At 36.8% G+C, this 12255-nt stretch overlaps 1 protein-coding gene across 1 annotated transcript; it reads right to left on the bottom strand.

Annotated features, from left to right (window-relative positions):
- Window positions 1-373: 373 nt before the first annotated feature.
- On the bottom strand, window positions 374-11110 carry LOC137940451 (uncharacterized). The gene is made up of 18 exons (XM_068785526.1): window positions 11023-11110; window positions 10841-10915; window positions 9962-10085; window positions 9654-9839; window positions 9331-9507; window positions 8741-9137; window positions 8477-8595; window positions 8269-8346; window positions 7998-8138; window positions 7806-7850; window positions 2707-2873; window positions 2527-2605; window positions 2363-2442; window positions 2150-2279; window positions 1908-2040; window positions 1576-1742; window positions 1279-1465; window positions 374-982 (listed from the first exon to the last, which is right to left on the bottom strand). Exons 3-18 carry the CDS (start codon window positions 10079-10081, stop codon window positions 777-779), a joined length of 2412 nt encoding a protein of 803 aa, XP_068641627.1. The 5' UTR covers window positions 10082-10085; window positions 10841-10915; window positions 11023-11110; the 3' UTR covers window positions 374-776.
- Between the last annotated feature and the right edge of the window lie 1145 nt (window positions 11111-12255).

Here is a 12255-nt window from a genome sequence, read left to right on the forward strand (position 1 = left end):
AGTCTAGTACGAATCTTGAGAAAATTTCTGCATATTAACTAAAGCCTCTTGTAGTGTTGAAAGAAGCCTTCCCTGTTCACGTTGCTCTTCTCTCTCCTTCCTTCAAAGTTGAAGACCTTAAAAGACTATAAAATCCTGAAAATCAACAATTATGCTCATTGCCACTTAGAAAATTTAGAGGAGATATGCCCTTCCGTGGAAAATGGAAGACACTCTTGCTCTCCAAAAATTAATTTCTGTATAAAAATACTTTTCTAGTATTTCCTGTCAAGAGCACAAAAGGGCCTCAATACTTCATTATCCATACCCACTTACCTTACTTCTACTAAAATCAACAAGAAACGTTTATGTCCAGACTGCAACAGAACAAATCTGAATTAAGTTATTAGCACTTTTTATCTCCATTATAGAGTGAATATCAAATGAATGAAAATGTCTGATTACAATAATATCAGAATATCCCTCACATCGGCACCGCTTATACAAACATTACAAAAACAATTCAGGCTATAGCTCTCTCATAAACGATATGAACGTAAATTGAGAGACTGAGAGGTTGAGAACTGACCATCCAAATTTGTCATCAAAATGGCACTTGAACCAACTTGGTTACAGCTGAACACGACTACTACACACACTGACCATCCAGCATATGTCACACCATCGCTGTTCTCATAGTGGTTCCAGTGTTCCAAAAACGGGGTTCACACTGGAAGATCCATGACGAACTCACACGCACCACACCATTTTTTGCAAGTGTCAAGGGGTCCAAATCCTCACTCTTCTGTATTTGGTCTCTTCTCTAGCAAAGATTCCAACAATGCAAAACATAGTTTGCTTAGAGGTGGAAGAACATGAGAAGAACCACTAAATATAGTTTCCCATGGTTTATCCCTGGGCACAAAAATGGGTGATGAAGTCAGGTCTGCTTTTGTGCTAAACTTGGGAAGCTCACCGTATATAGATCCGTATCCAAATTGTCCTGTAACCATGAAATACGTTAATAAAAAAATTGCCTCAAAGCAAGTTTGGGAAGGAAGAAGCTATTTTTTCGTAGAACAATTATGTAAAGCACAAAAAGAACCTAAAATTTATACTCCACAAAGATGCAGCTGATCACAAGGTCATAACATAGTTCAAGATAACTAAAAACGAAATAGTACTCAAAAGCTAAGGAAGCATTAATGGACATTCATACATAAAGATTCGTACTTTTGAATTCAATAATAAAAGTATTTTTTATCAGAAAAAAATCAATTTAAAAATGAAAAACTATACCTGCTTCTTCTTCAAGGAGGCGACTGTCTCGATGTTTTCTGCTAGTTTTGTTTGCTTCGGTGTTGAATGGATCAAAGATAATGTACTCGTGGTCACCATTTATGTACACGAGCATATCTGAATGTGCCTCTCTCTCGTCAGGTGAAGATAAACTTGGGTGCAGAAAAGCAAGTCCACCTCCTTTTGCCTGAAGGTTTGTCAGAATAATAAATAAAAGAACAATAAGAATGAAAAAACTGAGGAAACTTTATAAAGTAGAACATAGCAAACAATGAAAATAGCACGGACTCACACTACCTTCTTCACAGACCAGGATGAGATGGGCACTGGATTGTCTGGACTGAACAATAGAATTACCCCATCTCTACCATGAAATGCAAGATCATCTGGTACTGATTGTTTTGAGGATCTGGGTACAACAGCCAGTACAGCAAAATGTACACTATCAATAGAACAGGCAACAGCTGCACAACATACCAGAGAATAAGAGTTGATTTCATTATAGAAGAATGCAAATAACGATTAAATAAATAAATAAATAAAGATAGACAAGTGAAGACAAGCCATTTGACAAGTTATGAGTAACGAAAATTTTTAATCAACAGGGATTGAAAAAGGTGAAAGTAAACCTTCTGCAAGAAGTCTATAGGACCATAATATAGATAAATTTGACATATCCCAAACTGAGAGTTGTGCATTAGAGCCCCAAGATAAACTGACAAGATATTCTGACCTTCCAACAAAAGAAAGTTTTATGTTTGGCTGGAAGAGAAGAAGAAGAAACCAGGTAGTTCAATAACAGGCCAACATTTAGTTTAAAAAAATTCACAGGAATCAACCATTCAGTAAATGTCAAAGTAGAGATGCAAACCGTGATGGTCTCTCCAACTACAGCAAGGAGAACATTTTTGTCTGGATCCCACAAAGTGACTACCACTTCAGCAGCAACAGCTAGAACAGACCCATCAGTGGAAAACTCAGCTGCTGTCATAGGCCTTTTTCTGATGTGCACAAAACAATTGTTTTTTAAGGAGTTACTGGCCACAAGTATTTGAAGTAAATACAAAAGAGAAGTGGAGCATACTTGTATGAGCCAACAGATTGACATCTCCAACCATCTTTTTTAAGCTTTTGATGCTGAACGTCACTTCTATTTACCCATATCTGGTTGACAGATCTCAAGTTAACCAGACAGAGAGTATAAAACATTCTTCAAGACGGTGAAACAGTGTAATTGCAGCAAATCACCTTGAAGTCACCTCCATAAGAAGAGCTCACAGACATGCTCCTAGTAGGATGAAATGCTAGAGCTGAAATTCCAGCTTCACTAAAATGCAATAAGAAGTCAGATAAGAAAATGCAACAGTTATCCTGTGAAAAGAAAAACTAAATGAGAAGAAAGCAGATCAATGAAACTCATGTAACCACCTGTGAGGCTCATAAATGACAGTGGAAAGGGTGAAGTGCCTATTTTTGGATTGATTGTCCCAAAATTTGAGAGTTACCATTTGCCCTATACCATCTTCAGGAAGCTTGAGTTCAGCAGTAGCCATCTGGGAGCCATCTATAGATAGAGCTGATAAGGTCAAAACCACCTGCAAACAGCCAGCAGCACAAAAGATAACATGAATAAAAGGAACACCCAATTATCCAATTATGTATTACATCAAGCTGTAAGACACTGCATCTTAAATTTCCGTACTACCTACAAGTGGATGTTTAAAATTGAGCCAATGCACTTGACTCAACCCATTAACTTTAAAAACTACATGAAGCTCATGATCACCACTAACTGAACTTAATCAACCTCCAAGGTGCAGACTTTTTTTTTTTTCAGTGTTGTATGCAACCTTGAGAAGAAATGGATTTTTTTTTTCAGTGTTATCATTTGGTAAAGTGGGCCCTTTGACCTACAATATTTTTGAGGGTTCATGTTAGAAATTATAGAAAGGCTCCTACCTTTCCACGACTTAGGAAGGCAAAAGGTTGGACTTTGAGCCACAAGGTCCCCAAGTCAGACAACAGAAGAAATGCTAATTCTGTGTCTCTGACAAAAAAAGCCATGCCATTTACACCATCAGGTTATGCACAGGGTTTTTTCTTTTTTAGAAAGACCAAGGTATAGGCATGTTTCTTTGAAAAATGAATGTGAACAATTGAAAAAATAAGGTAGGTATAGGATGCGATCTGTTAAGGTTGTTGCCCTCAATATTCAGCATGCCCTGAGTTAGTCAAAGGCCACTCATGGTCATGCAGGAGGCAGCAGAGGAGAAGGCTGAAATAGCTCAGGTGTGGTAGAGGCCAAAGGTGAGGGCAAAGGTGATTGATGTGGCGTACATTCTGGGCATACCAAACATTTTTATAATAAATTTAAAGAAAAGTTTGGCAAATCAAGATGAGTCCACTCAACTATTCACAACAGCAATGAGACATCTTCCAATCCAAAAATTGATATTGTCTTTGGTGCGCCTGATGAGCTTCAGCAGTTGGCTAGCAACTAGCTCAGCCTACACCTCCTACTACCACTCTTGCTAATTCAGGTATGTCTGCCCTATATGTGAGTCCTGTTTCTTCCTGGGTTATTGGCCTAGGAGTATCATCACACATGTCAAGTATGTTCGTCTTTTCATGAATTTATTCCATCTTCTTCCTTTTAAACAAGTTACTCTTGCTGAAATGTTTGTTTATCCTATTCATGGAGTAGGCGAGATTCAGCCTACATGCTCCTTGTCATTTTTTGAAAAAGACATACTCCTTGTCATTAAATTAGCATTATTGGTTCTAAAGTTTTCGATTAACATTTCCTCAATCAATCAACTTGCAAAATCAATGAATTGATCCATAGCATTTTATCCTACTCATTGTGTGTTTCAGAATTTCAAGACGAGGAGGATGATTGGTTCAAGGCATGAAAGAGGACTTTATCACTTGGAAGGTTCACCACAATAGACTCATTCCTTTTTCCATGTTGCCCGCTCACCTTTCTAATGGCATTTGCGGTTAGGACATCCTCTCCAACAAAATTGATTTGGTTGTTTCCAAATCTACCATCCAATGTATTGCTTCAATTTAATGCTTCTCCCAACATTTCCGTACTTATAATGGGCTCGTGAATAAAAAAAATCTCTTTCTATCAAGTTCATGGTATAACTCACCAATCATCATGTGTCCACTCCACAACGAAATAAAACGGTAGAGAGGAAACATCGTTATCTTCTAGAAGTTGCTCATACTATACTACTTCATATTTATCTCTTGAAATCTCATTGGGGTGATGCAATATTTACAACATATTTTCTTATTAACATTGTGTCTTCATCTGTTCTTGGAGAAAAAATTCCTTTCCAAAACTGAAACTAAAGGCTGACCTATTTTCTCTAATGTGTGTTTTATACATGTTTTTGGTTCCTTTGTCGATAAATTGTCCCTTTGAGCTATTAAATATGCCGCTTCTCAGTCATTCTCGTACTCAAAAGGGGTATAAATGTTATTATCTTTCTACTAGAAAAATATCTCTATTGATATGACATTTTTTTAGAAGGACCATCCTTCTCAATGTTAAACAAGATATCTACTCTATCTCTTGTTGATACAGGTATTGCTGCTCTTCCTATGAAGGATGTTTCTAGGTACATGCCCAGCATTGCAAAGCCAAAGCCACTATAGGTTTATCAACGACAGAAACCTCTCAAGACCAAGATCTTTCTCCTCCTATACCTTACTCCTCTTCATTTGCAGGTCCTCAGGTAAATGATTTAGATCTTTCTGTTGCTCTTTGAAAAGGTGTTTCTATGTCGATCCAATATCTTCTTTCTCATTTTGTGTCATTAAATTCTCTTTCTAGTGAATTCAAAAAGGTTGCAATGACCTTGTCCCCCTGTACTGTTCCTTCATCAATGTAGGATGTGTTGGTTTCTCCTTAGTGGAAACAAGCTATGGATGTTGAAATGGAGCTTTACATGACCGAGGTACATAGGTACTATGTGATCCACCTCTTGATGTTGTAGTTGTGGGTTGTCATAGGGTATATACTATGAAATACAAAGCCTATGGTCCTATTGACAAGTATAAAGCCAGGCTAGTAGTAAAGGGGCATACTCAGACTTATGGAGTAGATGTATTTGTGACTTTCTCTCTTGTAGCCAGATTGACCTCAGTCAAAATCTATGTATTTGTAGTAGTGAATCAAGGATAACCTTTGTTTTAGCTAAATATCAAGAATGTTTTTTTGTATGGTGATCTTGAGGAAGTGCATATGGAGCAAATAAAAAAAAAATTTATAGACTCAAGCAGAATCCTAGGGTATGGTTTGACAAGTTCAGCCAGGTAGAAATGTCCTTTGAGTTATCTAGAAGCCATCGTGATCATTCATTGTTTGTTATGAAAAGATCATCTAGAGTTGTTGTATTAATTGTGTATGTGGATGATATTATTTTGCTGGTAAGTGACAAAAAGAGAATTGAAGAAGTGAAGGAGCATCTGGCTATGCACTTTCAAACCAAAGATCCAATTCACTCAAGTACTTCCTTGGAATAGAAGTTGCTCCGAATAAGGCAGGAGTTGTTTTAACCCAAATGAAGTACATTACTAATAGATGTCAATGATGAACTTAAAAATAAAACCATAGAGACACTAATAGAGGTTAGTAATGATCTGGCTACAAGAGTAATGTTTACTAAAAGCTAAGACACTAATAGATGTTGGTAATGATCTTCATGCTGAGAGCAATGATGAACTTAAAAATAAAACCATCTATCAAAGGTTGTTCGGGAAGTTAATTTATGCTATAGTCACATGTTCCCGATATATCAATTGTTGCAAGCATGGCAAGTCAGTTCATGGAGTGCCCACGTAGAATTCATTTGGATGTCGCTTTGAGAATCTTGAAGTACTTAAAATGATTGCCTAAGGTAGGATTGTTTTTTGAGCCTCACAGTCATCTATAGATAGATGCTTTTTTAAATGCAAATTACGCAGGATCCAAGGAGGATACAAAAACTACTAGTGGATATTGTGTATTTGTGGATGAAAATTTAATTAGCTGGAAGAGTAAGAAGCAGTGTGTAGTGGTCTGCTCAGTTGCAAAAGCAGAATAGAGAACAACGATTCACTCCATAAGTCAGCTAATGTGGGTCAAGTCTAATCTCCAGGAGTTGAATCTATAGGTCACAAAACCCATGACTATGTATTGTCATAACCAAGTGTCTATTTTCATTGCAAGCAAACTGGTGTTTCATCAATAAACTAAATATATAGAGGTTGACTACCACTTCATTCAAGATGATGTGATGAGGAAGTTGTTACTCCCTATGTTTGATCAGATGATCGACTTGCCAACATGTTCAGTAAAACATTGGGTAAAAGTGAATTTGGGACATTTTGTACAAAACTGAGGTTGTTGGACATATATGCTCCAACTTGAGGGGGAGTATTAAATATTAAGTAGGGGTGTTTTGGTCATTAAATATCTGTACGAGTCCCTAGAACTGTTAGCAAGATTGTGTGATTGTTAGATATTTATGGTCTAGATTACATGTCATTTTGATATTTAATAGTGAGATATGGTGTTTTTATTCAAAAAGGCAGATCTTTTCCCCGTCTAGTGCTGAACAACCACTCTTCTCCTCTCTTTCTTTCTCCATTTTTCTTCTGTTTCTCTCTTCTTCTATAAGCTTATATTTTTACAAGATCCATTTTACAAAAAGAGGTATAGGAATGTGATCAATAGCTATAAATGGTTTTAGCTTCCCACTCACACCAAAGCAAAAAGCTGACTACTTTCTGACAAGGTATTAATACTTTCAACTATCACACGAGTAGTACTTGGCTTTGGTCTGCACACCTAAGAAGAAAAGACACTACAAAACAAAAAGACCTAACTGATGCATTTCCATACCCCCATGTCAACACAAGAGGTCATCAATAGATTCAGCACAGGAGTAGAAGGCTAAAAAGACTGGCAAGAGTCAAAACAAGAAGACTCTGCAATATTAAAGTTCCACCAAGAACCATTATGTTGGGGACTTCTTGCTGCCAGTGCTCAAGCATGGGGAATGACTAGATCATCTAAAAACTGGTGCTTATTTGACAAAAGAGTTATCACCGTCAATACCCAACCTTCAACTTTGGCATGAATACTGATTTCCCTAGATAGAAACTTCTCCAGGGCTTAATTTTGGCTATTACAAAAATTGCGCTCAGTGTCAGCTAATGCCAGATAATACAGCACAATCAAAAATAACAAAATCAACAGAAAAAAGCTTGGGCACTTTTCACCAACTTTAATTTTGCAGAGCCAGTGAGTACAGGTTGAAAAGAAAAGTTTGGTTGTGCTAAATTGGGTCAAATTGACAAGCTTAATGAAATGAGAGCAGATCAGACACATAGATGATTCAGGCCTTGATGCAGTCCATATGGAGAGCGAAAAAATGATCTTAACAATTACGGAGCAAGAACTTTAATTAGTTAACCATCAATAAACAGATAAACACCATTACAAAAAAAAAAAAAAAGGATAATCAACATACTGTTACATCATCAACAGGCTGGTAATTTCTTTCACAGATCTGAACCTGTATGAGAAGATAATCACACAAGGTTTGTCATTGAAAAAAAATGCTAATTTTGCCCGCATGACAACAAATAAAAAGACTGGAAGAGAATAAAGTATAAAACAAAATAGATGAGATTATTGTAATGCAACTATGTGAGAGACTAACCTGAGTAACCTCCCGGTCATCAATTAAGCTATAGAATTGAATGCAGTAGGTTTCCGTATGAAGAGCAACTAGGCCAGCGGAGTGGTTAAAGACAAACCCCCGATATACACATTCATAAATCTCTGGAAACGTACAAGGAGGCTGAATATAGAATCCATAAGAACCTATTAAGCAGCTAATCACAGTTTTATCACTAATTATTGAAAAACAAAGAAGTGCATTCACGCTGCCTTGACTAGCCAGATCTCAAAACAGCTCAAGCCTCAAATACCTTGATTCCACCAATGGACTTCATAAGTTCCATTCTAGGCATTTTTAGTAGGTGGATCTGATTATCTGCACAAGATACCTGATCATACAATAAAGATATGATTATCTAGTAAAAGTCTTACATGATTACATTAAAATATGGGACATGGAATGTCAAGGCATAATGATCAGATTACGCAAAAGCTTTGCATAAATAATATTTTTCTTACAGAGGAAAGAGTAGGATCAGGAGAATTGACAAAATACAGAAGGGGTGATCCTAAACGTGGTAGAAATTTCTTCGATCCAGTATCTAGCTGCCAAACCACAAGAACACCTTCCTTCCCACCTAAATTATGTTAAATAAATAAAGAGTTCAACCCAGCAAGGAAAATATGAATAACAGAATCTAAAGCATGCTTTCGAAAATGTACATTATCAAGAAAAGAACCACGAAAGCTTTAGAAAAATCATCATTGCAAAGTTTCCTGAACCTGAGTACAAATAAGCACCATCGGTTGAGAAATGGAGAAATTTCACTTCAGACGGGTGCCAGTGCCACGTAGAGCAGGAGTCAGCATCATCATCACCCCTAACCCCTGGTCTGTCTTCCTCATTTTCCAACTTCAAAGTTTCTTTATCTGAAAATTTTTTCTTTCCAACACCCCTCCATAATAAAATCCTTCCAGTTAAATCACCTCCTGCTACCATCATCTCGGTTGGATGGAATGCAAGGGTAGTGAAGCCCTTTGTATGATGCAGTTTTATTTTCTTGACTTCATCGTATTTATAACTTTTTTGTGGCACCTTCCATATGTGAAGCTTCCGCTTGTTTTGAATGCCAAAGAACTCCCCAGAGTTACTAACTGTCAAGATCTCTGGCTTCAGAGTCTACAACACATGACAGTGAAAAGATATGACAATGTGAACCTCAAGCAAAATATTGAGAAGAAGAATGTGAGAGAGAGGACAAAGCAAGAATGTTGGTTCAATTGGAAATACCATATTCTGTAAGGAAGCACAATCAAAACAAATTCTTCCAAAATGAAAAAAAATGAAAGGAAATCAATGTATCTGGTCACACCTCTGCAAGTAGACCTCCAACAAGACGAGACTTGTTTAAGTCAACCATTCGGATTTGTCCACGCAAAACTTTATCCTTGTTATTCGGTTTGTTCACATCTTCAATGGAAATAAATGCATAATGACTGGGCAGTGTCCCATCACTCATAACTGAGAGACTTGACAAACAAGGAATCACCTATAAGAACAAAAGAGCGTTACTAAGCAACTTTATATTCAGCCTTTTCAAAAGCTCAAAGAAAAGAAAAAAGCAAACAATTGTTTGTAATTTAAACATGTACACATGCCGTTAAAACCACCTAGACATAAGTTATTGGCTCTTACCATGGAGAATACTGGAAGCTTGACCTCAACCTTCTTTATCAATTCAGGCAATGAAAAATCCCAATAACAAATTGTTCCATCCAAGGATGAAGTCCAACAGTTACATATAATATTACTTGCAGGAGCAGCAGATGGAACAACAACCACAGATGTGACAAGGCCTGTATGACCTTCCAGCTCAAGTATCTGCACCCAGAGGAGAGAAAACTATTACTCTAAACCTAAGATGAGATGATTGAAGTCTGAATTTTCCAAAACCAATAATTGAGGTCATTTTATGAAAACAGAAAACAAGAGATTTAAAATACCAGCATCCCAGTTGATATGCTGAAGACAGAAACTGTGTTCCCCGTGCAAACAAGCAATTTCTTGGCATCATTGGAGAATGCAGGAGGGGATGAAACAAAGCTTTTTCCACCTGTAATCATTGCCCTGGATTTCGAGGAACACGAGAAGTTCAGAAGTTTTAAAACATATCCATTGCAGTCCCAGGTGCCTCCAAATTAAATTTTTCATAAGCAAAAGTCACTTGGTTACTCATCAAATAGGTAGCAGAAGTCACTTGTTACTCTTTATATAGGTGTATGAGCTCCTATGTAAAAAAGGATCCACTGACATCTTCTAGAACAAAAATACCCATCAATGCTATAATCAAATTCTATACAGTTCTCAACGTAACCAGCTGAAGATGAAATAGTAACAGAAATCAAGCAAGACTAATGAATAAAATTAAACAAACATTTGAATCAGTTTCACTTCTAACAAGTTCGTAGGAAAATTATTCAGTAATTTCGTAACATAAGATGAAATCAAACCTAGCTTGATATGTTAACATGACAGAGAGACCTGAATTATCAATAGTCAATCTGCCGGAAGTTCTCAGGCAACATAAACTCGACATATCCTCATCAGACAAACCACAGTCAAACCCATATTAAACCTAAGCTCTGTCATTCATTCCAAATGCTATTTATTGAACACAGCTTCATATAAGACTAGTAAAGAAGTCCATCTATGGACGGGCGACAAAAATAATACTAATGATAATTTTAAATTATGTTATAAAAAAATTAAGAGCAAAAACCAAAGACAAATACTTTACATGTTTCTAAAAAGGTTTTAAAGTTTCAATATGCGAAGTAGAGAAAGTTAACTGAAAAAAAAAAAAAAAACTAAAGATGACTAGCCTTATATATTGCTCTCCGACCACAGAAGATGTCTTAGAAGCACTCGCCGAGCTTCAGAAAGATTGCCTGGAGAAACTGTAAGAAAATAGACTGGATTAGAGAGGAGAAGGACTTTCATACTACAGAGGGTTTTGAGAGCAAATGCCAAAACCACCAAAAGAAAGAAAGCGGAAGTGTCTTACCAATAAGAAAACCGGTTGCAATAGGGGAGGAAGGGATTTCCAGGAAAAGGCTTCAGAGGGATCGCCGGAAGAGAGTAGCGAGCGGGAAGAGAAGATTGAAACGGTAGGGTTTAAGGAAAATAGACATTGAACCCGAATCCCAGATTTTTCTGGAAGATAGTACACCGTAAGAAGCATCTTAGAGTACTAAAGAGTAAGGATTTATTAAGTTTGCTATATCTGGCTTTAAGAAATTTTCACCCATAATGTTGCTTTAACAATTGCTTAATCTATCATCTGAGGAGCCAAGCACAGTTTGCCTCCTCTTTCTATTGGAGCCACTAGGAAAGTGGGTAACTCAAGGCTAAGAAGAGGGAATGCTGAATAGATTTCTCAATTACTTCCTTGATGGAGCTAGAGGTCCTAAATGTATTCTGTCCCTCTCCTTCCAAATGGTCTAGTGAAAGTGAAATGGTTGCATCACTAACTACTCTATTTCAATAGAGGATCATGTACTAAGATTCTAAAGATGATCATTTTGTATGAGTAGGTGTCGTTGTACAAAGAAAATCGGTCTGTGAAGCTGACATGACCTTAAGTACAACAACAAAGAAAAGTCACAAAATTTCAAGTGATAAGAAGTCCTATATCCGATTTGGTCATCTCATTCAATCTCAATTCATGGACTTAATTAGAACCTTACTATGATGGATGTATTGGAACTCATTTGGTTGACTAGTTTCAATTCTACAACTAGCCTCCACTTAGTGTTTGATGAGAAGTTTTAATCCCGTATTGCAGCAGTAGATCTAAAGTTGGTGGCAAAGCAGCAACAAAGATGATTATTTGTTATTATTTTTACTATAAAAATCCGATATAGCTTTAGGCTAACTTGAAGTTTGAGGTGTTAGGAGGATGTTAGAATTATAGGAGAATATCTGCTTATTGCGAGCCTCATGATAGCTTCAAGAAAATTTTGACGAGTTGTCACAAAATTTTGCTTATTATATGCTTTGTGATGATTTTGGCAGAGTTTTTGATATTTTTGGGAGGTGAAGCTCTACTAGATTTCTCTAACACTTTCTCCACTCCAAAAAGTCCTCTTTAAGCCGATAGGAGATCTCTATTTAAGGGGGGTTAGTCAACAAAATGGATTTTTGAAGTTCATGTTCATCTCCAACATGAAGATCATGTCAGTCATGTATATGAACTTCAACTTCGCACTTGGTGTTAGTGTTGACGACTTCATGTATA

This window comes from Aristolochia californica, unplaced genomic scaffold (assembly GCF_029961685.1).
Source record: "Aristolochia californica isolate CCGP_79_NKW_82.1479 unplaced genomic scaffold, dmAriCali1.0.hap1 SCAF_9, whole genome shotgun sequence".
NCBI lineage: Eukaryota > Viridiplantae > Streptophyta > Magnoliopsida > Piperales > Aristolochiaceae > Aristolochia > Aristolochia californica.